The sequence below is a fragment of the Rhipicephalus microplus genome, chromosome 1 (assembly GCF_043290135.1).
Source record: "Rhipicephalus microplus isolate Deutch F79 chromosome 1, USDA_Rmic, whole genome shotgun sequence".
NCBI classification, from domain to species: Eukaryota; Metazoa; Arthropoda; class Arachnida; order Ixodida; family Ixodidae; genus Rhipicephalus; species Rhipicephalus microplus.
In genome coordinates this window covers 168199525-168226547 of record NC_134700.1, presented here as the reverse complement: position 1 = coordinate 168226547, position 27023 = coordinate 168199525, and the positions used below count along the sequence as shown (strand labels likewise).

The window sequence follows — 27023 nt, the reverse complement described above, 5'->3', positions numbered from 1 at the left end:
CTGTAGCTCCAGCCACTACATAGCTGACGATGCCCACCCCCCGTGATCCAGGTACATTCTCCGCACAACCTGGGCTCGACGTCGACTACTGGCTCCGTATGTACGAGCGTGTTAGCCACACACACCGATGGGACCCTACCATGATGCTCGCCAACGTAATATTTTACTTGGACGGCACCCCACGGGTCTGGTTTGACGCCCATGAGACCGAGCTCACCAGCTGGGATACCTTCAAGGAGCGACTACGCGACATCTTTGGGGACCCGTCCGGTCGCCAAATGGAAGCGCGAAAAGAACTCGCCACTCGTGTGCAGTCGTCAACAGAGTCGTATGTCTCGTACATACAGGATGTGCTCGCGTTGTGCCGAAAAGTCGACGAGCAAATGACAGAGAGTGACAAGGTGGGCCACATACTTAAGGGCATCGCGGACGACGCCTTCAATTTGCTCGTCTACAATAACGTCACGACCGTAGATACGACTATCAAGGAATGCCGTCGCTTCGAAATGGCCAAAAGCCGCCGGGTGCTGCCTCAATTTACGCGGCTACCAAACACGGCTGTTACATCCACTTGCACCGATCTTGGTGCCGCACCACCCATGCAGGACAGCGTGACACGAATAGTTCGACGGGAGCTTGAGGCGTCAAGTCCGGCATCATTTCCTCCACATCCGCTCGATCATGGCGCCGCAGCAACGCCTCCGCCGGTCTCCGTTATTCAAGCCGTCGTGAGGCAGGAAATTGCAAAGCTTGGTTTTCCTGTGGCCTGCTCTGTGTCCCGACCCGTCTCCAGACCAATGACAACAAATGCACCACGCCATGACTTACATTTTATTCCGCGATCCCGCAATCCGGCGGAATGGAGAACTGCAGACGACAAGCCGATCTGCTTCCGCTGCCACCGAGTCGGCCATATCTCCCGCTACTGCCGCAGCACTTGGACGCCCTCAAATTGGAGTCAATTTTCCTCTAATCGACCATACGAGGACTCCCGTCGGTATTCGCCCAGTCGTGTGTACCTTTCTTCCGACATCCCCAACAGCCGCTCCACTGCTCGTTCGCCGCCACCTCAACGTCGCCGTTCCCCATCGCCCCAACCACGCCGCTATCCGTCGCCGGTCAACTGTGGATCCTCTCGGACGGAAAACTAGATCATGCAGCTCCGGGAGGTAGTGCTGCATCGCTTGCGAATGATCCAAATCCTCCATTGACGCTCCCCACTGATACGAACTTGATTGAGGTGTATGTGGACGGTATTTCCTTGACGGCGTTAGTCGATACCGGAGCTCAAGTGTCTATAATGAGTGCTCATCTGTGTCGCCTGCTCAAAAAAGTCCTCACGCCTGCAGCAACTAAAGCCCTCCGTGTCGCTGATGGTGGAACTGTGGCCATCACTGGAATGTGTACCGCTCGTGTTAGTATTGCCGGCCGCCATGTTCCTGTTTTATTTACGGTCCTTGAAAATTGCCCCCACGACCTAATCTTCGGCATGGACTTCCTATCGACGCATTCTGCCCTCATCGATTGTGCCGCCGGTACTCTCTGCCTAGAACTTCCTCTTCTCCCGGATTCTGACCCTGAACCCCCGAACAGCTTGTGCACCACTGACTTCTTCCGGATACCACCTAAAGCTCTCACATTCATCGAATTGGCAACACCCTCTCCCGTGCTTGACGGTGATTATATCGTGACGCCGATTACTGATGTTCTCCTGGCGCGTGACATTACTGTCCCACACTCTGTCGTAAGCATAATCTCTAACCGAACATATTTACCTGTTATCAATTTCGGTTTCATAAAACAAGTGCTACCCCAAGGAATTTCGGTCGCCACACTAAGGCCCTTAATTGACGACCACGTCACCTGTTTTACGGCAGACGTATGTCCCGAGCACCCACATCACTCGCAGGATGTCACGTGCCTCGATTCGACCTTACGCTCCATGATCGCCCCGGACCTCAAACCTGAGAAGTCAACCGCGCTATGCCGCCTCCTGGCTTCATACCGCGACATATTCGACGTCGACCACCGTCCACTCGGCCAGACTTCACTCGTCAAGCACCGCATTAACACAGGTGATTCTCATCCCATTCATCGGCGACCATACCGGGTGTCTGCCACCGAGCGTAAAATAATTCAACAAGTAGTCACCAAGATGTTAGCCAAAGGAATTATTGAACCCTCTTCGAGCCCATGGGCATCCCCCGTTGTGATCGTTAAAAAGAAAGATGGCACCTGGCGCTTCTGCGTGGATTACCGTCATCTGAATAGAATCACGAAAAAGGACGTTTACCCTTTACCCCGCATCAATGACGCTCTCGATTGTCTCCACGGCGCCCGACACTTTTCCACAATAGACCTACGTTCCGGATACTGGCAGATTGCTGTCAACGAAAAAGACCAAGAGCAAAGTGCATTTGTAACTCCAGACGGCCTATATCAGTTCAAGGTTATGCCATTTGGGCTATGCAACGCCCCAGCCACGTTTGAGCGCATGATGGACTCTCTGCTACAAGGGTTCAAATGGTCAACATGTCTTTGTTATCTTGACAATGTCGTTGTATATTCCCCAACATTTGAGACCCACCTTCAGCGTTTGTCAGCTATTCTCGACATATTCCGCACTGCAGGCCTCCAATTGAACTCGTCGAAGTGCCGCTTCGGACGCCGGCAAATTACAGTGTTGGGCCACCTTGTCGACGCCTCTGGTGTGCAGCCGGACCCCGAGAAAATTTGTGCAGTCACCAGTTTTCCTGTACCCCAGTCAGCCAAAGACGTCCGGAGTTTTGTAGGACTTTGCTCCTATTTTAGAAGGTTTGTGAAAGATTTCGCAACCATCGCTCGACCCATCACAGACCTTCTAAAGAAAGACGTCACATTTACGTGGGGTACCGACCAAGCTGCTGCTTTTTCTCATCTAATCACGCTACTGACGACTCCACCCATATTGGTTCACTTTGACCCATTCGCTCCGACGGAAGTTCGAGCCGATGCTAGTGGTCACGGAATCGGAGCCGTGTTAGCCCAGCGCCAACGGGGACACGACCGAGTTGTCGCCTACGCTAGCCGCCTCCTCACAGCTGCTGAGCGCAACTATTCTATTACGGAGCGTGAATGTCTTGCTCTTGTTTGGGCAGTCTCAAAGTTCCACCCATATTTATATGGCACTAATTTCACTGTGATAACTGACCATCATGCGCTATGTTGGCTTACGTCACTGAAGGATCCTACTGGCCGGCTCGGGCGCTGGGCTCTGCGACTCCAAGAGTACACATTTACGGTGACGTACAAGTCCGGACGCCTACATCAGGACGCAGACTGCCTGTCGCGCTACCCGGTCGCTGAGTCGAGCACTATGCATGACACCGACACCGAGCCTTGCGTCTTTTCCCTTTCGCAAGTGACATGCATCGGTGACGAGCAGCGCTATGATGCGTCCTTGCGTGCTATCATTGAGAGCCTCGAATCACCATCTACCAGTCAGTCCTATCGCTCGTTCGTGCTCCACGATGGTGTATTATACCGCCAAAGTTTTGAGCCGGATGGACCGGCTCTGCTGCTTGTCATTCCGAAACACCTTCGCTCGGAAGTTCTACATGAACTTCATGACCTTCCGACTGCTGGTCACCTTGGTGTGTCACGCACTTACGACCGAATACGCCGACGCTTCTACTGGCCAGGGCTTGCACGCTCAGTCAGAAGGTACGTTGCGGCTTGTGAGAAATGTCAGCGCCACAAAACGCCATCGACACTTCCCGCCGGACGCCTTCAACCACTCGATATTCCGTCAGAACCGTTCCTCCGCGTTGGCTTGGACCTACTTGGCCCTTTTCCCTTGTTTTCCTCGTGTAACAAGTGGATAGCCGTGGCCACCGAGTACGCCACGCGTTATGCCATCACACGAGCTCTCCCAACAAGCTGCGCCACAGATGTCGCCGACTTCCTCCTCAAGGACGTGATTTTGCAACACGGAGCCCCACGGCAGCTGCTTACAGATCGTGGCCGCACCTTTTTGTCGAAGGTCATAGCCGACATCTTGCAGTCCTGTAAAACGAGACACAAGCTGACTACGTCATACCACCCGCAAACCAATGGACTCACGGAGCGCCTAAATCGAACTCTTACAGACATGCTCGCTAAGTATGTTTCTACCAACCACACCGACTGGGATCTCGCGTTGCCGTACGTCACATTTGCCTACAATTCTTCGCGCCATGACACTGCCGGTTACTCTCCATTTTTTCTGCTGTTTGGCCGAGAACCAACATTGCCTCTAGACACCGTCATACCGTCTCCTGGAGTACCGACCAGTGAATATGTCATGGACGCTATCACTCGGGCCGCTCACGCACGCGAAATCACCCGTACTCGCCTTCTGACCTCTCAAGAGAAGCAACGGCGCTTGTATGACCAACGACACCGCGACGTACACTTTCCACGCGGTTCTTTGGTACTGCTCTGGTCTCAGACCCGTCAAGTTGGCTTGTCAGAAAAACTGCTTACTCGCTACACAGGCCCATACCGTGTCCTCCGTGTGGTTACGCCTGTAACATATGAAATTGGTCCTGCCACCCCATTGCCTTCATGTGCCCAACAGGCTACCGATATTGTACATGTTGCGCGCTTGAAGCCCTACAACTCTCCTAGTGACGTTGACATCTAAATGCGCCGAGACGGCGCTTCCGCCGCCGGGGGTTATGCTACATGCATGTATACTGATATTCTAGGGGGCGACGCGCGTGTGTGCCTGACGAGGAAGACGAAGGGTTGTCTCCGCTCGATCGCTGGTGAACCGGGCCCGCCATTACCGCTGGTTTGGAATATATCTAATCCCCAGCCTCGTCGTTACGGCGTCTCTTCTTTTCCGTAGCAATATTGTTCAAGATACAAATATGAAATACTGTTCGCAGCACAATAATAATAAAAACACTACAAGCATATAACAATGTCACGTAAAGTATAGAAGATATTATTAGCAGTATATGCATGTGTTGTGAAAGTAAAGAAAGAATAGTGGACGATAACTTTACGGTGGCAGTTCGTAATAGGATCACGTGTTACGTAACGCGAACAGACAGAAAGGTCGTATTTCACACTCGCCGTCATGGCTAGTGGCTGCGCTGACTGAAGCTCCCACGTTTAAATGCACACGTATACCCCATAATTTGAGCAGGGGGGGGGGGTAGCCATTGCAGTAGCTCAGTTGGTAGAGCATCAGAAGAATTATTCGAAGGTCACAGGTTTGGTCCCTGCCCACGGCGAGTTAACTATTCGTCCACTTTCCTTTCCCCACATTTACATTACATATACTGCTAATAACATCCCCTATACCTTTCCTTGCCATTGTTGCTCGCTATAGTTCTCATTACTAGTGCTTCTAACAAAGAACAAGCCCATAAGATTTCCACTTCTTGCCTGCAGCACAGAATGCTTAGTTTCACCAAATCCGTGCTCTGCCGTCAAACTATACAGTCACGTCTTACAGTGAAAAAAGAAAGAAAGCCTGAAAAGGGGGTCCTGCAGTTTACCGGCATTTCCCATTGCATTCAACTAATCTAAGCGTGTTCTCATTGTCCAACACGGCATCACTCACGCAAAGATTAGCGGTTTCTCTTAGTTTTTGCACTCGATTGACTTATGCAAATATTCGTGGGTTTAGTGCCACGCACGGAGAAGGTGATACAAGCTATATGAAGAGGTGCAGGGGAAAAAAAAAGTCACAGCGTTGCCACAAAGGCAAAGCAATGAATATGATAGCAACAAGGTCACACACATGGAAGGTCACACACAAAACGGCAAGCAGATCGTAACATGCCCCACGTTTTTCTAGCACAAATGACGCACGAAACGTACTTAGAGGTACAGATGAACGCGAATAAACAGCTCAGTTGTTACTTCGCTGCGTCTGAAATGCGCGCCCTTTTCGCAAACGGAGCCTGTGAAACGATTGCAGTGACATTTGGGCACCTGGTAACAACAACAGAATTGTTGCGGTAAAAGCCCAAGGCCAGCCGAGACGTATGATTGTCACCATCGTGAGATAAGCACACGCGTGAGTGGCCACCCTACGCCCTCTCCGCGGGGCAAAGTACGCGTGGGAGATGAGAGCGCCACCTTGTTGGTAATGCTGAAAACACGGTAGTTCCTACCGAGATGCCTCTTTGCTTGGCGTTTGAATGTTGAAGGAGGTGCTCCTTCGTAGCTCAGTGGTTAACGCCTCGCACTCACTATTGAGAGGTCCCACGGTCGATTCCGCGCACCGGAGTCTTTTTCTGGATTATTTTTCTTTCTTGCATTTTCATTTATATAAATACGTATACATATACGGTGAGTGATGGCGACGTTGAAACCGGCGGCAAGATCTAGCCGAGGGTGTCCCCATAATAGCTATCGCAATAAAATGTAAGCGACGACTGCGATACTGCCTAACGCTAATTCTGAGCGCTGCTTGATGTTGCGCGAACTGCACAGTTATTCGCTGCAGTTATTTGCAGAGCTGCCCACGTCCCGTAAACGCTTGCTGACGGCTGTTCGTCAACATGGTGATGCATTGATTACTTCCTGGTAGAATATTGGTTACTCGCTCATGGTTACCCACCATGTAGGCAGGTACGAGTCCCAGAAACTCCTGGACCTGCTTATCGTCGGAACTCTTGTTGAGTAGCCGCTCCCCCTGGCCGGCGATGACCACATGTTCGAGACGAAGTAAGTCGCCTTCCTTGATCCAAACGTCGATGAGCTCATTCAGTCGATCTGAAACGGTACGGCTTCAGGTGATTTTGCAATAGCAAAAAGAAAACAAAAAATGGTCATTGCGAAATTCTTTAAAGATTTGCGAATCAGACGATCCACAAGCCTCTTGACTAAAAGAAATGCGAGTCAGCAAAAATATTTTCTTCGTCCAAAAATTTTATGAGGTATCAACTGAGCGTCCTATACGCAAATTTTACCGTGTCAATTTGAGAGCACTGAAGGCGGTTGGTCCAAGACAGCTGTCACTAATCACTTGAAGATCATTGTGGATGCTTCGATTGACAGAAATTTAAAAAAAAAAACCTGATTTCCTCGCACGGCCATAATAACATTGAGTTAAATACGCAGTTTTTCGCCCTTTGCACTTCTTTTAGACATTTATACCCAAAAAAAACCTATGCAGTGGGCGGACCTAGCAATAGTCAAAGTTCACCCTTTGAAAAAGTCTGCTAAGCTGCATTATAACTGAAAAAAATGTGAAGCGGGAATGATCCTCGCACTTTCACCCGAAACGTTATGAACAAGTTGCGGCAATGGTGTAATAGACAGCTACAAAAAATAAGGTGCGTAGGCTTGTCGAGATAATGTACAGCAGGAAACACTACCTAACTAATTCCGTTATTCATCACGGTGTGATAGACGCACAAGTAAACGCTAACACATCTAGATGCCTGGCTCTACCAACCATGTTCCCAACTTTCGTGTTCTGAGCAGCGCGAACAGGAGCGAATGAACGTATCTGGTTCCTTTTCGCTTCCTTGAAATAACGCCAGCTGCAACATTATAGTTGCAAAAACAGATCCTATGAAACGACTAGCCATCTTTACTCACTAAACTTTTGGAACCACCACTAAAGTTACTTGCCAGTATGTTGTGCGCTGGCTTTTTACGAACTGTCGCTGCGGTTAACAACGGCCCCGCCACTCTTGGTAGCAATCTCTAAAAGTTTAGTCATGCTTTAGCTGCGTCTAGCTTTCTATCGAGCGCACTTCCATGCCATCTCCACTGCGGGGCACATACATGTCAGAATTAGTTCCAGCAATCCAGTTTCAGTCTACCATGAAGATGGACTAGTTATTCGATGCGGCTTTCAGCCGTTAGTTTTTCTACTATCAACTTTCATCGCCGTAGAAGGTAGTGCAAAAAAAAAAAACGATGAAAAAGGCCAAAGACAATACGTGCACAATGCTGCGTACATGTAGCCCTTTTCTTTGATTTCGTTTCTTGCGCTGCTTTCTGCGGTGATACAATACCAGCTCACTCAGCAAGCTACCCCCCTAAACTTTTATAAACATTTCCAGTTGTCGTACGTCGAATAATCTACGAGGCAGCCATGCCTTTAACAGTCGAGGTATGTCACCGACGGAACAGAGCACAGCAACAATGGTCAAAACTCGTTGTCTTTCTCTTTCTCACGACACATTAAACAATTATGTTAGGTTCGAAGTTATGAATCAATATATTTCTTCCGGCAATTCTATAAACATGTGGAAGTTGTAAAGCTGAAAAATTTCGCCTCCAATATCAACGTTACGCACAAGGTAATCACATTGCAATGCTCTTAAAGCTGCTTAAAGCTGTTAAACTGCTTAAACTGCTTAAGCTGCTTAAACAAAAAAAATTAAGATATCGGTATCAGAAGACAGCACGTATTTTACACGTTATACATTAGCCTGCACCTTGCTCGACTTACTGCACTTTTAAGGCAACGTGAGTACTGCATCTTCAAGGTAATGTGAGAATGGCAAGCAATGGTGCGGTGTTTAGTGCTGTGGCAGCCGCGTTGCTGCTGGCACTTATAATAAGAGGAAACGGCATTATGGGATCAGTCCTGTCCCTGAAAGGACAGGATAGCATAGACGGAGAAAACAAGCCACAGTGCAGTGTGCGCACGCATGAAAAAATCTTTTTCTCTTTCAGGGTGCTGCAGGTGACGAAGAGCGTACTAGGGAGAAAGAAATGAGACTAGATTCAAAATGGTACTTGGGGTACCATGGCAAAGCGACGCTAGTGAATGGTGAGTGATGATGAGAGTTTTTTTTATGCGAAAAGCACGGCAGGAGTGGGGTTCAGGCACGCAGGTGAATATGTCGGAATACGTGTCGCGGTGACTCGGCAAGTGAGTGTCCCATTTGCAGGGGTTCCCTTTGGCAGGCCAGTGTTGTTGGATGAAATGGGGAGTGTTTTGTGATGTCTGAACAGCGGCCCCGATGAAGTGCTCCCGGGTGTTATTCTGAACATGCGCACGGCGTGTCTGCCAAGAAGCTGGGTGCGCACGCGTCAGCTCCGAACACTGTATGCATACTCACCCAGTTGCGCCGACGTGTTACTTGACACTTTACTCCCCTTATTGTTCGGCACTTTTTCCGCGCTTCTCCGGCGTGGTTCTCTAGCTTGGGATGTCTCCAACGGCTGTGGATTTGAATTGCCCGCTTTCTCGAGTGCGTTGTCAGTGTCGACATGGACATGTTCTTTTGGAGCCATGGGTTTTGAAGGCTCAGCTGAGGCAGGTGCTACCAAACTTTCCGGCACGGCTACCGGTTCTTTCAGTAGTTCCCTTGAACCTCCTTGACCTTCCGTCATACCGGAACTTGCACCTTCGTCGCCAATTGCACATTTGTGTTTTTGAGATGCACCTGGTGCTTCGTCCGAGCTTTGAGTGTCCACTGAGCGTTGCTTGCTTGCTTCGTTTTGCTTGTCGCTCGACGTGGTTTCTTCCAATCCTTCACAAACGTGGGTAGTTGTCACACCCTCGTTGGCAGAAGGTTTGTCCACAGACCCTTGGGTACGCAACATTTCTTCTTGGGTTGTATCGAAAATAGCCACACCCAGACTTTTTTGCGATTGTGAAGCACTGCTGTCTCTCGTTTTACGCTCTGTTTGCGCAGTCTCGTGCTCTCGCTCTTTCGTTACTTTGCGTGCACCTTCACGGTCAGGTTCGTTCGCACTAAGCTTGTGAGGAACCTCTACATTGCCTTGACTGCTTTCGTTACGGCTTTTCATGTTGGTAGCTTTACCATCTGGGTCCTCTACCGCAGCCCTTGTTCCATTCTGATCTCCTTTTCTCTGTTCTCCCGTGGGCGACTTGTCCGTGGCAAGTGTGGCTGCAGAATTTGTTCTCAAAGTTTTGTTCTGACTACTCCCCGTTTTTCTTGTCTCCAAAGAACTTTGTTTGTTGTTCCTTGAACCATCCTTTTCCTCGGTATTTAAAGAATGTCGAGACATGCTTTTAGTCAAGTGTGTCTTCATGGACGCCATACTGCTGCTTCTTCTAGGGTTCGGCTTTCCGTTACTTGTGTCTTTTGCACCACCTGGCTTAGCAACTAGTTTTTGTTCACGTACAAGTCTCTTGTCAGCCTTACTGGACGGCGGCTTGTCGGTAGATTCCTTGACTGGTTGCCCACTTAGCTTCACAGCTTCCAAAGGTATTCTGTCCTCACTCCCATTACTGTCTTTAGGATTCTTAAAGTCCACACCATCGACTTTCACTGCTCTGTCCTCGATGTCTCCTGTCCCCGCTTCACTGGAAGCAAATGCCTTGGGCCTCTCTTTTATAGATTTGCAATGAACGATGACGTCGTCACCGCTTGGGTCATGGACAGGCGTTGTGTCGTTTGACCTGGTTGTAACTTCAGCGTCAGTTACTTGGTCAGCATGTTCACTCTTTTCTATTTCCGCTCGTGTTTTCGGACTATGTTCACTAACACCAGCATTTTGCGAAATATTCGTTTCGCGAGTAGCTTCCGGCATACTTTGTAAGGCACCCGTTTCAACGGGACTGAAAGCACCGTCGGGACTCAAGTGTTCGGACAAAAAGTCATCTTTCTCGCCATTCGGGTCGCTGGCACGCTGATCGCGTATGATCTCACTTGCTTGATTCTTGTCTCCATCGGATTGCGTGCGAGTATCAGTTTTCGGTTTCTCACCACCCGCGGAATTGTGACACTTTCCTCCAGAACTGCTTCTCCTAGTTGGTGATTCCTTCATTAAGTTTTCTGCATTTAGATCATCACAGCCATTCGCGTTGTTTTCGGGATCATGTGAAATGCCAGCGTTATTGGCGGCTGCATGCGCGCCATCCTTCTTGTCTGGAAGGACAACTTCAGCACTCTCGAGGCCGTGTTCAACTCCTCTTTTCGAATCTTGAGCAAGGTCCACGTTTTTGATGGCGTGAGATAGTGCCACATCTTCTACGGCTCCTTGAAGTTTGTTTAAGCATTCACCTTTCTTAAACGATTCAGATTCATCAGTTACCTTTGAAAGGCTCTTGCTTGTCTGACTACCTCCATTACTTTTATTTTCCGTGTTGCTTTTGTTGCACGTTCCCTGAGAGAGCTCACTCTTATCGATCTCCTTAAATTGTCCTGCTCGACGTAAGTCTTCATCACCATGCTGCCCTTTACGTGCATCGTTATCATTCACCTCTGCGTCATTAGCTTTTGTTTCGCTTACCGCATTTTCCGAGGAAGGCACCATACTTTCATCCGTCATGCCAGTACTACACTGTTCCCTCGATTCTAGATTCTCTGCATCCTCGCCATTTTCGCCCCCACTTTCGACACCTGCACCAACAATTTCAGTTACATCAGTTCTAGCATCATCAGAGGAGCCCTGGCCTTCTTTGCCCAGACCAGGATGCGTCTCTCGACGAGCCCCACCATCGTCAGAAGAAACGGCAGTGACAGTGGGTGGGGAATCAGAGGAGGAAGAGGAGAAGGAGGTGGAGGAGGCATCAACAGCGCATGCTCCCTGCGTGTCTTCCTGGTCACTACGACCTTCCTTCGAAACGGCTCCGGCGGCCTCAGAGATCGGCGCTCGGCCATCGTTAACGGCTTCGAGCGTCGCACCAGACACGTCTTTGGCCGCGGCGACATCGCTCCCTGCGGAAGCCAACGCTGGGCTATCGTGGTCCTTACCTCCACCATCACTCGAGCCACTCTGGCCAGATTCGTTATCGCCGGTCGCCTCAGTCGCCTCGTCGCCGCGTTCTGCCGCTGCGTTCGCGACGCCCGCCGTCCCTTCGGCGCTTTTGTCGCCATGGCTTACGACGCCGTCTCCGGCAGCCCCAAGCGCGCCTTTATCGGCGGGCACCGTTATGGTTTCGAGCTCGGTGCTACGCGCGGCCGTATCTATGATGGCCGGCTTCGTGTCCCGGACTGAGGACGACCGCTCTAGCGACGTGTCGTACACTGACGCCGTGGATCTTGATCGCCGTTTTCTGCTGTTCTTTAGGTAGTACTCTGCAGTCTTCCCTTTCTGAAAAAAAAAACAGAAACAAAAGTGGAAGCCTTAGAAATGATGGGTGTTGGCATGACAAGCGGTGAATATATGAACCATAGGTTACACGTTCTCTTCAGAGCAACTACTAATGCCTCACCTGATCCAATGCCTTCGGGTCTGCTCCACTATCCACGAGAAACTTGTACATATCGTCATCCCTTCGAAGTGCCGCTAAATGCAATGGGTTTCGGCCGTGCTGAAAAAAAAAGAACAAATGGGTTAGCAGCTACCTACAACTGCAGAAAAAGAAACGAAAAGACAAACAATACAGACATGGTTAGGCATGCGATTCCAGGTCTGAATTCTTTGACTTCCATAAGTTGTTTTTGTAAATGAAGGCAAAGCCCGTTCTTGTCATACTCATTTTACCCAGAGGATCGTCATATACAAATAAGAGCTCCGAGAGATACCTGGTACTATAATCCCCGTTCGGTTTTCGCAATAAAAAAAGCAGAAGGAGAAAGCGGTGAAAAAAAAAGCAATCGTGATCTTCTCTTTACACGCTTATTTATAAAATCACACTATAGCCTATGAAATTCACATCTGTTAAATCTGTTGCACGTCGGCGGGAGCCAAAGCTGCGCGGTTCGTGTCAAGGCTATGAAAATTGCGGCACAATTCCCGTGTCCCAGCTCACCGGTGCCTTGAGGTTTATGGCAGCTGGGAAGGCATCCAGTATGAGCTTTGCCGCCTCGAGGTTTCGGGCCTCGATGGCCGCGTGTATCGGATGGCAACCCAGGTCGCTTCTCGCCCGCAGCAGCTGAGCGTCCGAGGCGGCCAGTTCCTCGAGCTTCGCCTGGTCGCCGCTGATGATGGCTTCGTGGGCAGCGCTCACTTGGTGCTGGAGAAAAGAGATTAATGACTAGGAGTCAGGCAGAGTTATGAACTGACTTGTGGTCGGCTTTCAAGCGTGAGGGTCAACGGGGAGGTTGATCTGCATATTTCAACAGGACAATACTAGCCGACATTATGTTCAATTTTAAGGCAAAGTTGTCCTAGTCTCCATTGTTTAGCACTATATTGGCAGTATGAGTAGTTAGTATCAGCAGCAGTAGTAGTAACAGTGGTAGTGTTGTACTTGTCACATGGCCAATAAAATGAAATGCCGATGATCATTCTCACGATGTATGTGATCTCGCTAGCCCGTCACACACTCGCACACTTACAACATCACTCTGTCACAGTCATCACGGCGTAGAACTGGCTGAATATTATCAACATGTAACCTCTTGAATGTGCAGGTTAGGCCAGTAAGTGTTCGCAGAAAAGCCTCGCAGAGCGATGACGACACTATTCGGCGCCTAAAAACGCATTGGAGAAAGTAAAGGAGAAGAGGGTGAGAAAAAAACAAATCAAGCAATCGCATTTCTGAGACAGACGGGACTCGAACCCGGGTCGCCATAGTCTGAAGGCTATCGTCATAACCATTCGGGCTATTTGGGCATGCAGGTAGAATATGCTAAGGGCGAGATAACGAGGGAAAAAATAGAGAAAAGAGAAACATAAAAAGAAAGAGACAAAAAGAACGAGGAATAGATTTAACGAAAGCCTAACACAGTAGGGCATATCTCAGTAGAGCAAGCAGGAGAGAAAGAGAAACAAGGTGATGTGGAGTGTTGTGAGGGAAATGAGGATGGAAAGGCCACCAGCTTCTCTGTTTCCTCAGTAAATTCGCACTGTTCTTGTGTAGCTGCCCAAGTTTGTTTTGTTTTTTTTTTGCACACGTGAGGGAAAAGGAAAGGAACTTTGCATGCGCGTTACTAATAGAGCCAACTGTGTCAGCCAAACATCCGGCCACAACGTCAGAAGGCACGGTAAGCTTTAGTAATAACGAGTAAAATCCATGTTTGTATTTCCACCGGCCGATCTACTGGCGTCACGGAACGTTGGTTGGTTGCGTGATGTAATGCTTCCTCCAAGTTTTTCTACCTCCATGGTTTTATCTTCACAGGGTCGCGCAAGGCTATGGAGCCCTTAACTCAGGGCCCCACTCAACAAAGGCTCTGTATATACATTTGCTAATAAAAATTTATTCCCTCTTTTGGCAATAACCAAACTTTCTATATATACACACATCTAGAACGAATCACGAATGATTTAAAGCACGTGGTTAGAAAAAGTGTATAACGATTTAGAGTACTTTGTACTCTCCTATATGCATTGAAAAAAGGAAGTTTTCTTGTAGGCGTAACTAAAGACAGGTTACACATCTTACAAATGAGCACTAAAATTTAATTTATCCATGTGTCTTCGAATGTTACAAGTTAAAGAAAACTTAAAATGAATCGAGTTATTCACATTTCCGAGAATGCCACGAATGAATGCTTACTATAGTGGGCACATGGCTAGTACGAAACAACTGTAAACTTCAGCTGTCCCTCTCCTACTTTGAAGAAACGTGTGTGCCATCGTCGAAGGAAAGTCTCTTCGCCGTGTGCGTGTGTTTCCAGCTGCTCATCGAGATAATTCCACACAATGAACCATATTTTCTTTAGTTCCGGATAGGCGCCTCTTTGAGGCTTGTGCCGTACTTCCTCTAGACAGCGTCGCCGCCACAGCACGTACAAGGTCACTGTAAAGAACAGTCTTGGCAACAGTCCATGCTCTGTTCCCACGCGCACTGTGCGAAAGCCAATGAGGTGTTGTACCATGTGCCAGACGCCCTTCGCTACCGAGCACTGAAACAGAGCATGTTAGGCCGTTTCTCTTTTGCCGAAGTTTAGGCAGCGGCCATTTGGAACGACTCCCCAATATGCTAACCGATCACGCGTGAGCAATGTCTTCTATCTTCTCAAATAAACTCGTGCACTTCATTAGGTACGCGATCGCAACGCCATCATTTCAATTTTTTACGCAGTATTCGTATTCTTCCTCCATGCTCGGTGTGCTGATTGTGACCATTTCACTTATTTCCTGTGATGAAACATCTTCGAGACTGCACGAAACCATTGATTCAAATACAAAAGGCCACTAGCAGCTCTATAAACCTTAAGTGGAATTTGTGCTCGTGGTCCGATGTACGGAGTAGCCGTGAAAGTTCCTTTTACCGCACTGCTTCAGTATGTAAAGAGCCTGTACCCAGAGAAATTTTCGTCATCGAAGAGCTTTTGTGTTGTTTTGGCAGCTAGTGCTCTCTTGAACGCTGCTATGTTTGGGAGACCAAGGCCTCCGCGGCTCGTGGGGAGCTATAAAAATTTTCTTTGCACCTTTGCTGGTTTTCCTCCCGAGAGGAAGGTGTTCATAAGGAAGGCGAGGCATTCTGTTACAATGAGAGGTAGGAGAACGCAAAATCACATCCCTGCGTCTTGATGATTGTTGCCTTCGCCGTTAGTGACAGTTTAAAATGAGTGCATTGTGTGTTTAGAAAAAAAAGTTTAACGATTCAGAGCCCTTGGTACTCTACTATAGGAGAGAAGAAAGGCGTGCCAAGTGCGGACTCAAGAAAAAAAATCACAGCATATCCACGGAGTGAATGATGATGAGTGGGGCGAAACTTCGAAGGGTTTAAGCGGTAAACCTCGAATTGTCCGTCCACTGACCGTGTCCGTCTGTCTATTTGTCCATCTAGTGAACACTCCATGTACCGCAATCTCGCATCGTTTCATCATATATTCGGATGGATGGATGAATGGATGGATGGATGTGGCTGTACCCTTTAGATCAGGCCGCGGCTAACGCCACCTAGCCGCAATACTTAGTGAACTAACCATTATATTTATCTTTTTTTACTTTAAATGGTGAGGTTGAAGATTCGTACTTTGCAGTGAAGGGTTTAATTTTCACTCGTGCCTTGACTTTAGCCCCCAATCAGATAACCTCTTTCTAGTTAAGTCTACCCGCTTAAAGTCTATTTTGCCCTCTCTGTCTCTAAACCCCAGCGCTTTGAAAAACTTTGCGCCATCGTAATGAACTGTAGGGTGAAGCCCTTTACAGAAGACTATCAAATGTTCAGCAGTTTCTTCTTCCTCTCCACACGCACTGCATACTGTGTCTACCCCTTCGTATTTGGCACGATATGTCTTGGTTCGCAATACTCCCGTCCTGGCCTCAAACAGTAGAGAACTACACCGAGTATTATCATAGATCCTTTTTTTGGCAATTTCCTGCTTAAAAGTTCGATAGATCTCTAGTGCGGACTTCTTAATCATGCCAATTCTCTACATGCCAGTCTCTGTTTCCTTCACTTTCTTCTTAACCAATAGTTCTTTTTGGTTTGGTCACCTGCTGTTTTCTAAGAATTTACTAGTCAATTTCCTGGCTAGATGGCGGTATTATTGTGTATGATATTCATCATACACAAATACCGCCATCTAGCGTACATTCCAAGAAATAAGCGAGATGTGACTACCTACTACATACACCAAGGACACACAACCCACGGCTTAAGGAACTTCACCTCTAATAAGAGAGATTTCTGTGTTCACAAAAAAAAATGGCAGCATAACCACGCAGTGAATGATGGAGAGAGGGGCGGAGAATTCATCCGCCCATTCATTCTTGCTTCCGTGCGTCCATGCGTCCGTCTGTGTGACCGTCCATGCGTCCATCCGCCCATCCGTGCGTGCGTCTGTTTGTGCGTCCATCCCGGCGCTCATCCATGCATCCGCCCCTGCGTCTGTTCATGCGTCCATCCATGCATCTGTCTTTGTGTCCGTTCGTCCATCTATTCAACACTCCAAGTACCACCATCTCACATCTTTTCATCATATATTCCTCATATAGAAACACCGCCATCCAGCGGACATTCCAAGGACTAAATGAGAGGTGGTACACGCACATTTTCTTACGGCTTGCGCTTCGGGTCTACTTCCCACCTTTAACCACCTCGAGGTAATGGTATATACTAGTTCACTGTATTCATGGCACTGCGGCCCAACGCTCGATAAACTTTTCTAAAACCAAGGAGTTTACGCCCAGCGAGTACAACGTAGCAACCTCTTCCTGTCAGATTGTGCTCATTGTACATGCCAATGGCTGCTAATGGGAAATGAGAGACAGGAGAATTCGGCTTTTACTTTCTTACGGCTTGCGCTTCGTATCTACTTTCCACCTTTAACCACCTCGAGTTCATTCATGGTATTTACTAGTTCATTGTTTTTATGGCACTGCGGCTCAACGCTCGCTAAAGATTTCTAAAACTAAGGAGGTTACACCCAGCGAGAACTCTTTGTTGTCAGATAGTGATCAATGTACATGCCAATGGCTGCTAATGGAGATCGCAACGTGCGCGTTAACTAAAAGCCGAGTTCTCCTGTCTCTCATTTCCCATTAGCAGCCATTGGCATGTACATTGAGCACTATTTTTTATTGTTCAACAACGCACAGAAGAAATCTCTCACCGGCACCACCTTGGAAGTCAAAATGTTATACTTGTTACATACTAAAACAGCTACGAGGGACGAACAGAGGCCGCTATAGGGAGCTTCGCTCCTAAAAAGTAGGTGTGTTTAGAAAAAGTTGTTAACAAATCAGAGCACTAGGTACTTACTCTACTATAGGAGAGCATAAAGCCGTCCCGGTAGCCTCTGTCCGAAATTTGTGTTTAGAAAAAATTTATTTACAGCATGTACAGAACTTGTGTTCAGAAAAAATTTATTTACAGCATGTACAGAACACAAAGGCTTCATACCATTCCAGTAACAGGGCACATACACTTCGGCACATCTATATTTCACGACTAACGTCACTACGTTACACTGAAGACAAGCGCTCTAATATACATGACAATGGTGGCATATATGTACACAATAGCTCAATGCGATATCATGATACAATGGTATAACGATACAATAGATGCAATGAAACACAATATGTAACAAATGAAATCATATAAAACAACTCAATGGGCGCTGCTTAGCACCAAGTCGGTCGAAAAATTAGTTGTATCCTTTCGTGTTCCACCTTGACGAAAGGGCATGACCAATGCCGCAGAAACTCTTGCTCCCCGAGGAAGAAAAGCTCCTCGGAGAGAAACTCGAGGATCTCTCGTCTCATTCTTCCCAGTATCGGCCACAAAGCACGCCGGCGGCAATTGGCAGCTACGGCCTCACATCGGTTTCTCCAAAGGCTGAACAGCCCCGCCACTATTAACAGAGTGGAGAAGCGGCTACGTGGAAATCGGCCTTTGGACAAGAAAGTTCGCACACCCTGTCCCCAAAAACCAGCATTAACCGCACGCCAAAAAAGGCGGGAAACCACACATTCAAACGTCGCATGTCGATTGGTCTCTACCATGACGCAGTTGGGGCAAGTGGAAGTGCGAACCACCTGCCATCGCTGCAACCGATCTCGCGTGGGGAGCAAGCCCCAGCCCAACCTCCAGACAAAGTCTCTGAGATGCCCTGGCAACACTGCGGCAGTTATTGGTTTCAAAGCGCGGTTCATTACAGATTGACGATGCTGGGGCACCAAGGGCCGTAGCAGAGCGGCCATTGTGTCCACCACTTTAGAATCGGCCACCTCTATCTCTAGACACGTAGCTTCCAAACGTAGGTGAAACGCCAGAAGGACTCAATAGAAAGATGGTAATTCAGTTGACTGGGGACCTTAGTTTATTTGGCTATCCGGCAAGAAGACACGTAGTGATGGCCCCAGATGGTAGCGAGCCAATGTCTGAGCGGGCATGCCATCATTGCTTAGTATTCGCAATAGAGTGTGGAGGCACAATGTATAAGCCGTGACGGAAACATCGGCGAATGCAAAACCACCTTGATCTCGCGGTTGAGCTAACGCTGGACGCGATAACAATTCTGTGCCACCAGACGAAAAAAATGAACTGATGCAGCTTTGCACTTTCCTGCAGACGTGGAGCGGTGGTTTAAAAGAATGGCAAAGGTACCAAAATTTTCCTAGGTAGACCGTTTGAGTTAAGTATCGGCGTTCCAAGAGGGGGAATTCGAAGTACCTGGCTGCTTTGATATCACTTAGAAGAGTGTGTACAAGGGATGACCAGATGCTATCTTGTATACCAAATGCAGTGAAAGTAACTCCGAGTATTGAAATTACAGGAGACCACTGTAAAGGCGACGTGATGTTGATACGACCGCTGGGGTTACCAATGAAAAAATACTGGCTTTTAGAAAAGTTTAACCTTGCACCGAAGATAATACCGAAATCATGGAATGTATCAAGAGAATGCTGCAGCGACTGTTCATTATGTACATATAGAGTAATATCATCTGCATACGCAGTGACCTTCACTTGAGTGTTACTGGGTAGAGGTAAGCCACGAATCTGCGGGTGATGTTCAACGGCCCTTAAGAAGGGTTCTAACGCAAAGATAAATAACACTGGGGAGAGGGGACACCCTTGACGGACCCCACGCGTGACTCTATATGCGTGAATCTCACGGTAATCTAAGTAAAAGGTACTTTCTGAATTAGTGTACATCACATGGATGAGGTCAAATAACTTATCCGGGAATTCGTTTGCATGTAAAACATTTAGTATGTAGCCATGTTCTATGAAATCAAAAGCTTTCTCTTGATCTAATGAAACCAACAGTCCCTGTGCACATCGGCTAGTGGCGTACTGAATGATGTCACACGTTAACCACGTATGAGTGTGTATTTCTCGGCCCGGAACAGAACAGACCTGGTGGGGAGCGATTAATGTTGCAAGAATGGGCAGATTCGGCGCACCAAAATGTTGGCCAAGAGCTTGTAATCTACATTGAGCAGGGTAATAGGGCGCCAATCTTCTGGTTGCGTGGACATTCGGTCTTTCTTGGGAACTAGTGTTATACGGCCTTTGTGGAAAGAGGTTGGAAGTGTAATATCTTGGAAACACTTGCGAATGACGCATGACGTAGCTGGACCAATGATAGGCCAGAACTGTACATAAAACTCTGCAGGGAGTCCGTCAGGCCCTGGGGCCGATCCCTTTTTCATTGCGTCTAATGCGCCCTTGATTTCGTCATCAGATGGCGGTGATAGCAGGACGTCATTTGACATATTGGAATCATGAGAGAGAGAAAATAAACATTTAATAATAACAAATGCACACAGCCTTCTTTGGGTGGGGCCCTCAGTTCAGGGCTCCATTGCCTTGCGCGAACCTGCGAGCCCGCTGGACCAGCTGCTGCTGTTCCTGCCGGCGTAAGCTGAGCAGTGCAGACTCCCAAGAGGAAGGGGTGGGATTGGGAATGGGAGGCACGCCCTGTGGGGCAGAGAATTCCCACGTGGAGTGGTACACCGTCGGTACGGATCCACAGAAGGGGCAGTAGGAGGGGTAGAGAGTCGGATGAAAGCGATTTAGCATATAAAGGCAAGGAAATGAATTGGTCTGTAGTTGCCGCCAAGCGACAGCATCTGCTCTGTTAAGTGAAGGATGAGGGGGAGGATACGTATAACGGCTCTGTCGATAGTACTGCAGCGTAGCGTTGTAGTTTAGTGGTTCTGTCGATGCGTCGTCTGGATTGGACAGCTCCTCCGATGGAGCCCGGCCGGTCAGCTCTCGGGCAACTGCATGAACGCGTTCATTACCATGGAGAGAGGCGTGTCCAGGAGTCCAGACGATACGCACAGGACGTAATGCGGACGGTGAGACAGAAGAGATGATATTGTGTGTGTGTGCAGCCACAAGTCCTTGAGCGAAATCAGCTTGTGAATCTGTTACAATAGTGACAGGGGAGTCATGTGACAGTGTCGTAGTGTGAACAATTGCCAGAGCGAGAGCTCCCTCTTCTGCCAGACCACTGTCTGTAGTGCGAAGTGTGGCAGACGCCACAAGGGCGTCTGTGTCATCTGTCACGGCTAAACACATGGCTGACTTCTCTGGGTAGCGCACTGCATCAGTGTAAAGTACTTGTAAGTCTGATGAACCATCACCAAAGACGCGGGTCATAGCCTGAATTCGGGCACGTCGACGACCGGCGTGGCGGGAGGGATTCATATTGCGTGGAATCGGAGGCACTTTGATGAGTGCGCGGACAGTAGAATCAAGTTTATGTCGCAGTACTTGTGCGGGTTTTTGAGGAATCGGGTAGCCAAGACGAGACAGGATGGCGCAGCCCTGACGGGTCTGCCTGAGCCGTTGGAGCTGACTTTTGTGCTGGGCCTCGATCAGTTCAGTTATGGTGTTGTAGACTCCTAATTGAAGGAGGCGTTGTGTAGATGCGTGTGGAGGCAAGCCGATAGCCGCCTTCACAGCTGTCCGTAGAAGGATGTCCATCTTTTTTATTTGAGCTAGAGTGAGATTGTAAAAGAGAAGATGATAGGTGAGCCGACTAACTATGAGTGCTTGTACTAAGCGGAGGACATCCTTCTCAGAGAGGCCTCTCCTGTGAATGGGGATGCGTTGGATCATGTGTGCAATTTGAGTTATCTGCTGAGCCAGAAGGTGTGTAGTGTGTGAGGCCTTGCCGTCGGACTGAAGGTAGAGGCCTAAAATGCGAATTCGTGGTACCAGAGGGATAGGATGGCCATCAAAAAACAGCGAAACGTCTGGAGAATCAGCGGTTTTGCGGCGCCGCTTGTATACCAATAACAACTCCGACTTATACACTGAGCACGTAAGGCTGCCGGCAGCAGCATAGTCTTGTACCACAGACACAGCTTCCTGTAGGGCGTCCTGAATGGTTCCGTCTGATCCTTTGGTCACCCAAATTGTAATGTCATCTGCATAGATGGCATGCTGGATGTTGGGAACCTGTTGTAATAGGGAAGGGAGTTTAGCCATAGCCACGTTAAACAAAGTGGGCGAGAGAACCGAGCCCTGTGGTGTTCCTCTGCCTGCGAGACGAATGACGCCCGAACGGAGGTCTCCAATCCCAACAGTGGCCGTGCGGTCAGAAAGAAAGGACCTGACGTAATTGTAGATACGTGAGCCACACTGAGATGAAGCGAGATTGTCAAGAATAAGGTCGTGGGAGACGTTGTCAAAAGCACGCTTCAGATCCAGGGCCAGAATAGCTCGGACCTGGTTTGAAGTGGGGCTATCCAACACGTCCTCCTTAAGCTGTAATAATACGTCCTGTGTAGAGATACTAGGACGGTAGCCGAATAGTGTATCAGGAAAAAGTGATTGTCTTCGAGAAATGGTTGTAGTCGAGAGAGAACAACGCGTTCAAAGAGTTTAGCTACACATGAAGTTAAGGATATATGGCGAAGATTATGGAGGGATAGCGGCTTGCCAGGCTTTGGAATAAGTATGATTTCTGCGTGTCGCCACTCCTGTGGTAGCGTGCCGTTTTGCCAATGTTCGTTGTAAAAAGCGGTTAAATATTCGATGGACTGGTCATCTAAATTACGCAGAAGTGTGTACGTAATCCCGTCTGTACCAGGTGCTGTGTTGCGCTTAATGCTTTGCAAAGCTGCCATAACCTCTGCTTCTGTAATGTCCTCATCTAGAGGCGTATCGTGTACGTGTGGATAATCACGGTAGGCGGGACGGGGGCCCGTGGGTACATAGTGTTGCTTTAAGGTGTGCAGCAGAGTGTTATCGTCGAGCCCTGATTTGTGGAGAATGGTGCGGATTGCGTTAGCAATGTGTGATTTTGTCTGCGTGGGATTTAAAAGAGCACGGAGAATACGCCACGTTCGAGGTGTACTTAGTGAGCCGTTGAGTCGATCACAGAAGTTATGCCAATTGTTACTAGTGAGGATGTTCGCATAGTCCGGTGCCTCAGTAGCTAGGTTGGCGATTTGGAGACGAAGTTTTCGGTTATGTTTCTGTCGCCGCCACCGCCGTGTCAAGCCTCTGTGGGCATCCCAGAGATGTAGCAGATGCCGGTCCACATCCGGCGTTTCTGTCGTCGCAGCGATGAGTTTGGTAGCTCTTTGAAAATCGGAGTGAAGTTGTAATATCCAAGCCTCTAGGGAAGGAGAGTCCTGATGGGTAGTTGTACGATTACGCCTAAATGCATCCCAATTCGTGAGTTTTATGATGCGCTCTGCGGCACGCGTGGCTGCTACTTGGAGCTCTGTAGTTAGTATATGGTGATCACTGCCTACATTCACCATGAGGTTGCACCAGGAATGGTGACTAACGCCCTTGACTATCGTGAGGTCGGGGCATGTGTCCCTGCTCACACTATTACCCAGGCGAGTGGGTCATGCGATGAATCGCGAGAACCTGTGCGAGTTGTCGGCCTTTAGGCGTTTCTGTTGCGTAGCCCCAAGCCGGATGGGGGGCATTGAAATCTCCTACAATAACTATGTGTTTACCCAACTTGCATATATGTGCAAATAGATGACCGAAGTCATCGTTCCAGGCGTTAGGTGCACTGTAAACGTTAAGCACGTACAGGCTGCTACTGGAACGAGAGCATGGGACTAATTTGAGAAGTACGTGTGAGATGGAGGTGCTTTGAAGGGTGTGTTCTATGACAGTGACATGCTTAGAAACTAATGTAGCTGTGCGATGTGGTGTATTGTTCGTTACGTCCGTGTACGTGGTGTAACCCGGAAGCGTAGGGATACATTGTACTTCTTGTAACGCTGTGACATCGGGAGTAATCTGCTGCGTCGCAATCAATTGCATTAGAGCTCCGCGTTTCCTACGATACCCCCTGCAATTCCACTGCCACACACGTAGGAGTTGAGGGGTGTCACGCGTTGACCTACGGTTTCTCGCCATGATCATCAATAGCGGGGCCTCGGTAGTACACGGAGGCATTTCGGACTGCGCTAAATCTTGGTGGAGGGTGGTGGGAAGTGGGACTGCAGCAGCTGCGGCTGTTGGGACGGTTTTTCGGGACGGTGATAGGAAACGGGAGGGGCGTATGTAAGGATGCGGTCGCTGTGTTGTTTCACGTGTCGGAGACGTGGTGCGTTTTGGTGCAGATGGAGAAATATCAAGTTGGCCAAGTGCAGCCGATATCTGCTGTTTAACATCCGTTACAATCTGCTAGACAGCAGGTTGCAGGGCCTGCTGGATCAATTGTTGGAGTGAAGTTGTTAGTTCAGCCACAATGCTATCCTTCATTTTCTGCTTTTCTACCTGCATCATAGTTGCGAATTCGTTCTTTAAAGAAGTAGCCATTTCGTTCAACGCCTCTCGTGTGCAATAGTCGGATCGTGCCGTAGTTGACGACACGTCAGGGTGAAGCTGAGTGTCTACTGACATGGGTTGCGGTAGTCTAGGTGGCGTTGGTTGTGGTGTTTTTTCCTGCGTTGATGTTTGTGTGAGGGAGTGGGACTGGTGTGGAGAGGGAGGGAGAGGAGGGAACTGCCCTGCCCAGCTTATCGTTTGTGCTTTCTTGTGGGAACCGCTATGCTGGCCATGATGATGTGTTGTCCCGTCCGTGTGCTAGCCTTGAGATCCCGGCTGGCCAGCGAAACAACTCCGCGATGACGAGTTTCCTCGCTTGGGCCCCGACTTATCCCTGGAATGGCTCCTTCGCCTGGCTGCACTCCCGGACGCACTGCTCTGCTGCCCGGGGCTGGGAGAGGGTGACAGGGCCTTCTTGGTGGGAGTAGCTGACCGGGATGGTTTGCGTCGGTTGACAGGTGGAAAAAACCGCTTTGGGCATGGTTTGGCAGCCGTCGGGTGGTCGCCACCACAAAGCATGCAAGAAGGGCGGCACTCGTGGTTGTTGGGTGATAGTGAATGCCCACACACTCGACATTTCGGTGTGTCAGGAGGCTGTGGGCACACATCCTCACGGTGTCCAGCTTTGTTGCACTTTCTACAGTGGGGAATAGTCCGTTTGTAGAGGTAGCAGCGGAGAGCCTGTCCGTACGCGTTCACAAAGAAAGGAACTTGCTTGCCACAAAATGTAAGCACCATTGCTCCGGAGTTGCCAAGGCGTCTGCACGTAAGGACCTCGTAGCCCGGTACTTCAATTTCTGTCAGGAAGCCGTCTGGTGTGATTTCATGGCCTATTTCGTTGACCACCCCTTTGCACGAATTATCAGGCGCAATACCATAAGAGGTGATGTCGTAGGTTGCTGCGTGCACTGTAATTTTGGTGATTTGTCCAAGTGCCATGGCGATGTGTTCAGATGAGGTGCTTATTGTTAGCACATTTTGATTTTCGTCAACTGGAAGCTTGATAATAGGCTTCTCACTGCGTATATTTGCTGCATGAACTACGGCGAGAAGTAATGTCTTGGGGCTAACCTTGCTGAGATTTAATCCACCATGGGGACGGATTGCTAGCTTGTAGTCCTCGGCAGGGAGTGGTGGGAGTCTTGGTAGACGCGTCTTAGGCCGGCTCTGGCGTAGAGCGGGCTCAGACGGCGTGCTGGGCAGCTGTTGAGTCGGTACGGTATGGGGTTGCAGCTGTCGTCGTTTGTTCGCTCTCTTGGTAACAGTGATCCATGGATTTGCGTTGTGCTCATTGCTCACCTGCGTATCGGCGTCTTGACTGGTCTGCGTATCCATCATGTGGTCCGTGGAGCGAGAGGGCAATGAGTGCTTCTCGTCGGCTGCGACACTCCCAGAGACGCTCGCCATCCGCTGTAGAGCGGGGCGGCGTTCTTTCCAAGCCGCGTCTCCGGCTTGTTAGGGTTAGCGAGGTGGACGTCTTCAAGAACTTTCGAAAGCGTTAAAACGTTTAAAAGCGCACTCACAGGTTGAAGCCCGGTATAGGCTTGACAGTGGTGATGCTAGGAACAAGTTCGTATCGTTGCAACAGGTCGCCAGGAAGAAATTCTTCTTAAAATTGAACCTGAGCCGTAGCCGATGTGATTCGCGTCCGTCGCATGCTCTCGCTACTCGGCGACTCCTCGCGTGAATCTGGAATCATGAGCTAAATCTTTTAGCAGAGGATGCGAAGTAACGGATTTTGGGTAACAGACATTAGCAGAAGATTGAGCTATTGACTGAAAGTGTTGAGTGAATTCCTGAAAGTCGCGCGTACCCGCAGCAGCTGGGGCGGAAGAGTTCAGCGAGTGGGCAGGCGAGCCTGGTGGACAAAGCAGAGCTCTGCGTGCATACCTTAGCACCTCAGGGTGTGCACACGGTGCACGTCTACAGCGCCAAACTGCAACCGAGAGCGAAGAAGCGCGCATAATACGTTGGTACCTTTCAACGAGCTCCTCTTGCCATGCCCGCATTACAGTGGAAGGACTGGGATCTCGATTGGCAATGCGTATCTTATGGATTAACAATGACGCATCTTTCGACATACGGGTGCAAAGTCCTCTGCCCGACGCACTGCAATGATGGCGCCACTGTTCTTTGAGGCGATCACAATCAGCTACATCCGCCCCATTGAGCGATGCGCGTAACGCTTGGGATAATTTCTCCGTAGCCTGAGAGTCCTGGAGGACGCGGGAATCGAGACGCCTTGGTCTGTGAATCGTTGGCGTCCCCGCTGGCTGGCGGAGAGAGAACATAACCGGCCGATGGTCGCTAATGTACACTGGTGTCGGTGGAAATCACATTACCCCGGTGTCGTGAACGTAGGTAGTGAGACTGGGGGATGCATACACGCGATCAATTCGGCTGCTCGACGTTGCTCGACGCCAAGTGTAGGCATAATTACTGCCATGCACACTTTGATGAATGTTCAATGCCATTTGCTGCACTAGACGTTCGAGTTCTCTGGCATTCAAGATTGACCGGCCGCGACCCGGACCTCGAACGTCTGCGTGTGAGTCTAAGACACAATTGAAATCCCCTAAAAGTATCACATGTTGGGAATTTAAAAGGAACGCATCAAGAGATTGGAAGAACGCGTTTGAGTTCACGTGTGCTGCTCGGGCATACACGGCAACTAATCTTATTCTTAATGAGAAAAAGGTGCAGTCGAACGCCAGCACGCGTCCGAAGGCATCGAAGGAAACATGATGGTCACGTAAAAGACCTCGGTTAAAAATAACAACTCCGACGCCAGTCGAACGCGTGCTGGCGTACGAAAAGAAACAATCAATATTGAATGCGCGCTTGAAAGCGAGTACATCAGAAAGCTTGAAAATTTTGTTTATTGCACGAACAGGAAATCACAGTGCACTGAACGCGCAAAAGCCAACACCTGTTTTTGTGGATTGCGGAAACCTTGAACGTTAAAAGTAATAACTTTTAGAGTAAGAGCCATGGGGAAA

At 49.0% G+C, this 27023-nt stretch overlaps 2 protein-coding genes across 2 annotated transcripts in view; both read right to left on the bottom strand.

Annotated features, from left to right (window-relative positions):
- The window catches only part of LOC119178575 (uncharacterized), a 129884-nt gene that overhangs the window by 20248 nt on the left and 82613 nt on the right, over window positions 1-27023 (bottom strand). Inside the window, exons 15-18 of the mRNA XM_075867818.1 lie at window positions 12671-12874; window positions 12131-12229; window positions 9063-12009; window positions 6599-6753 (exon numbers count right to left, since the gene is read on the bottom strand). Of these exons, the coding sequence (XP_075723933.1) occupies window positions 6599-6753; window positions 9063-12009; window positions 12131-12229; window positions 12671-12874 (3405 nt within the window). The remainder of the gene's footprint in view (window positions 1-6598; window positions 6754-9062; window positions 12010-12130; window positions 12230-12670; window positions 12875-27023) is intronic.
- Window positions 1-27023, bottom strand: part of LOC142802704 (uncharacterized) — a 200421-nt gene that overhangs the window by 173245 nt on the left and 153 nt on the right. The window lies entirely within an intron of this gene.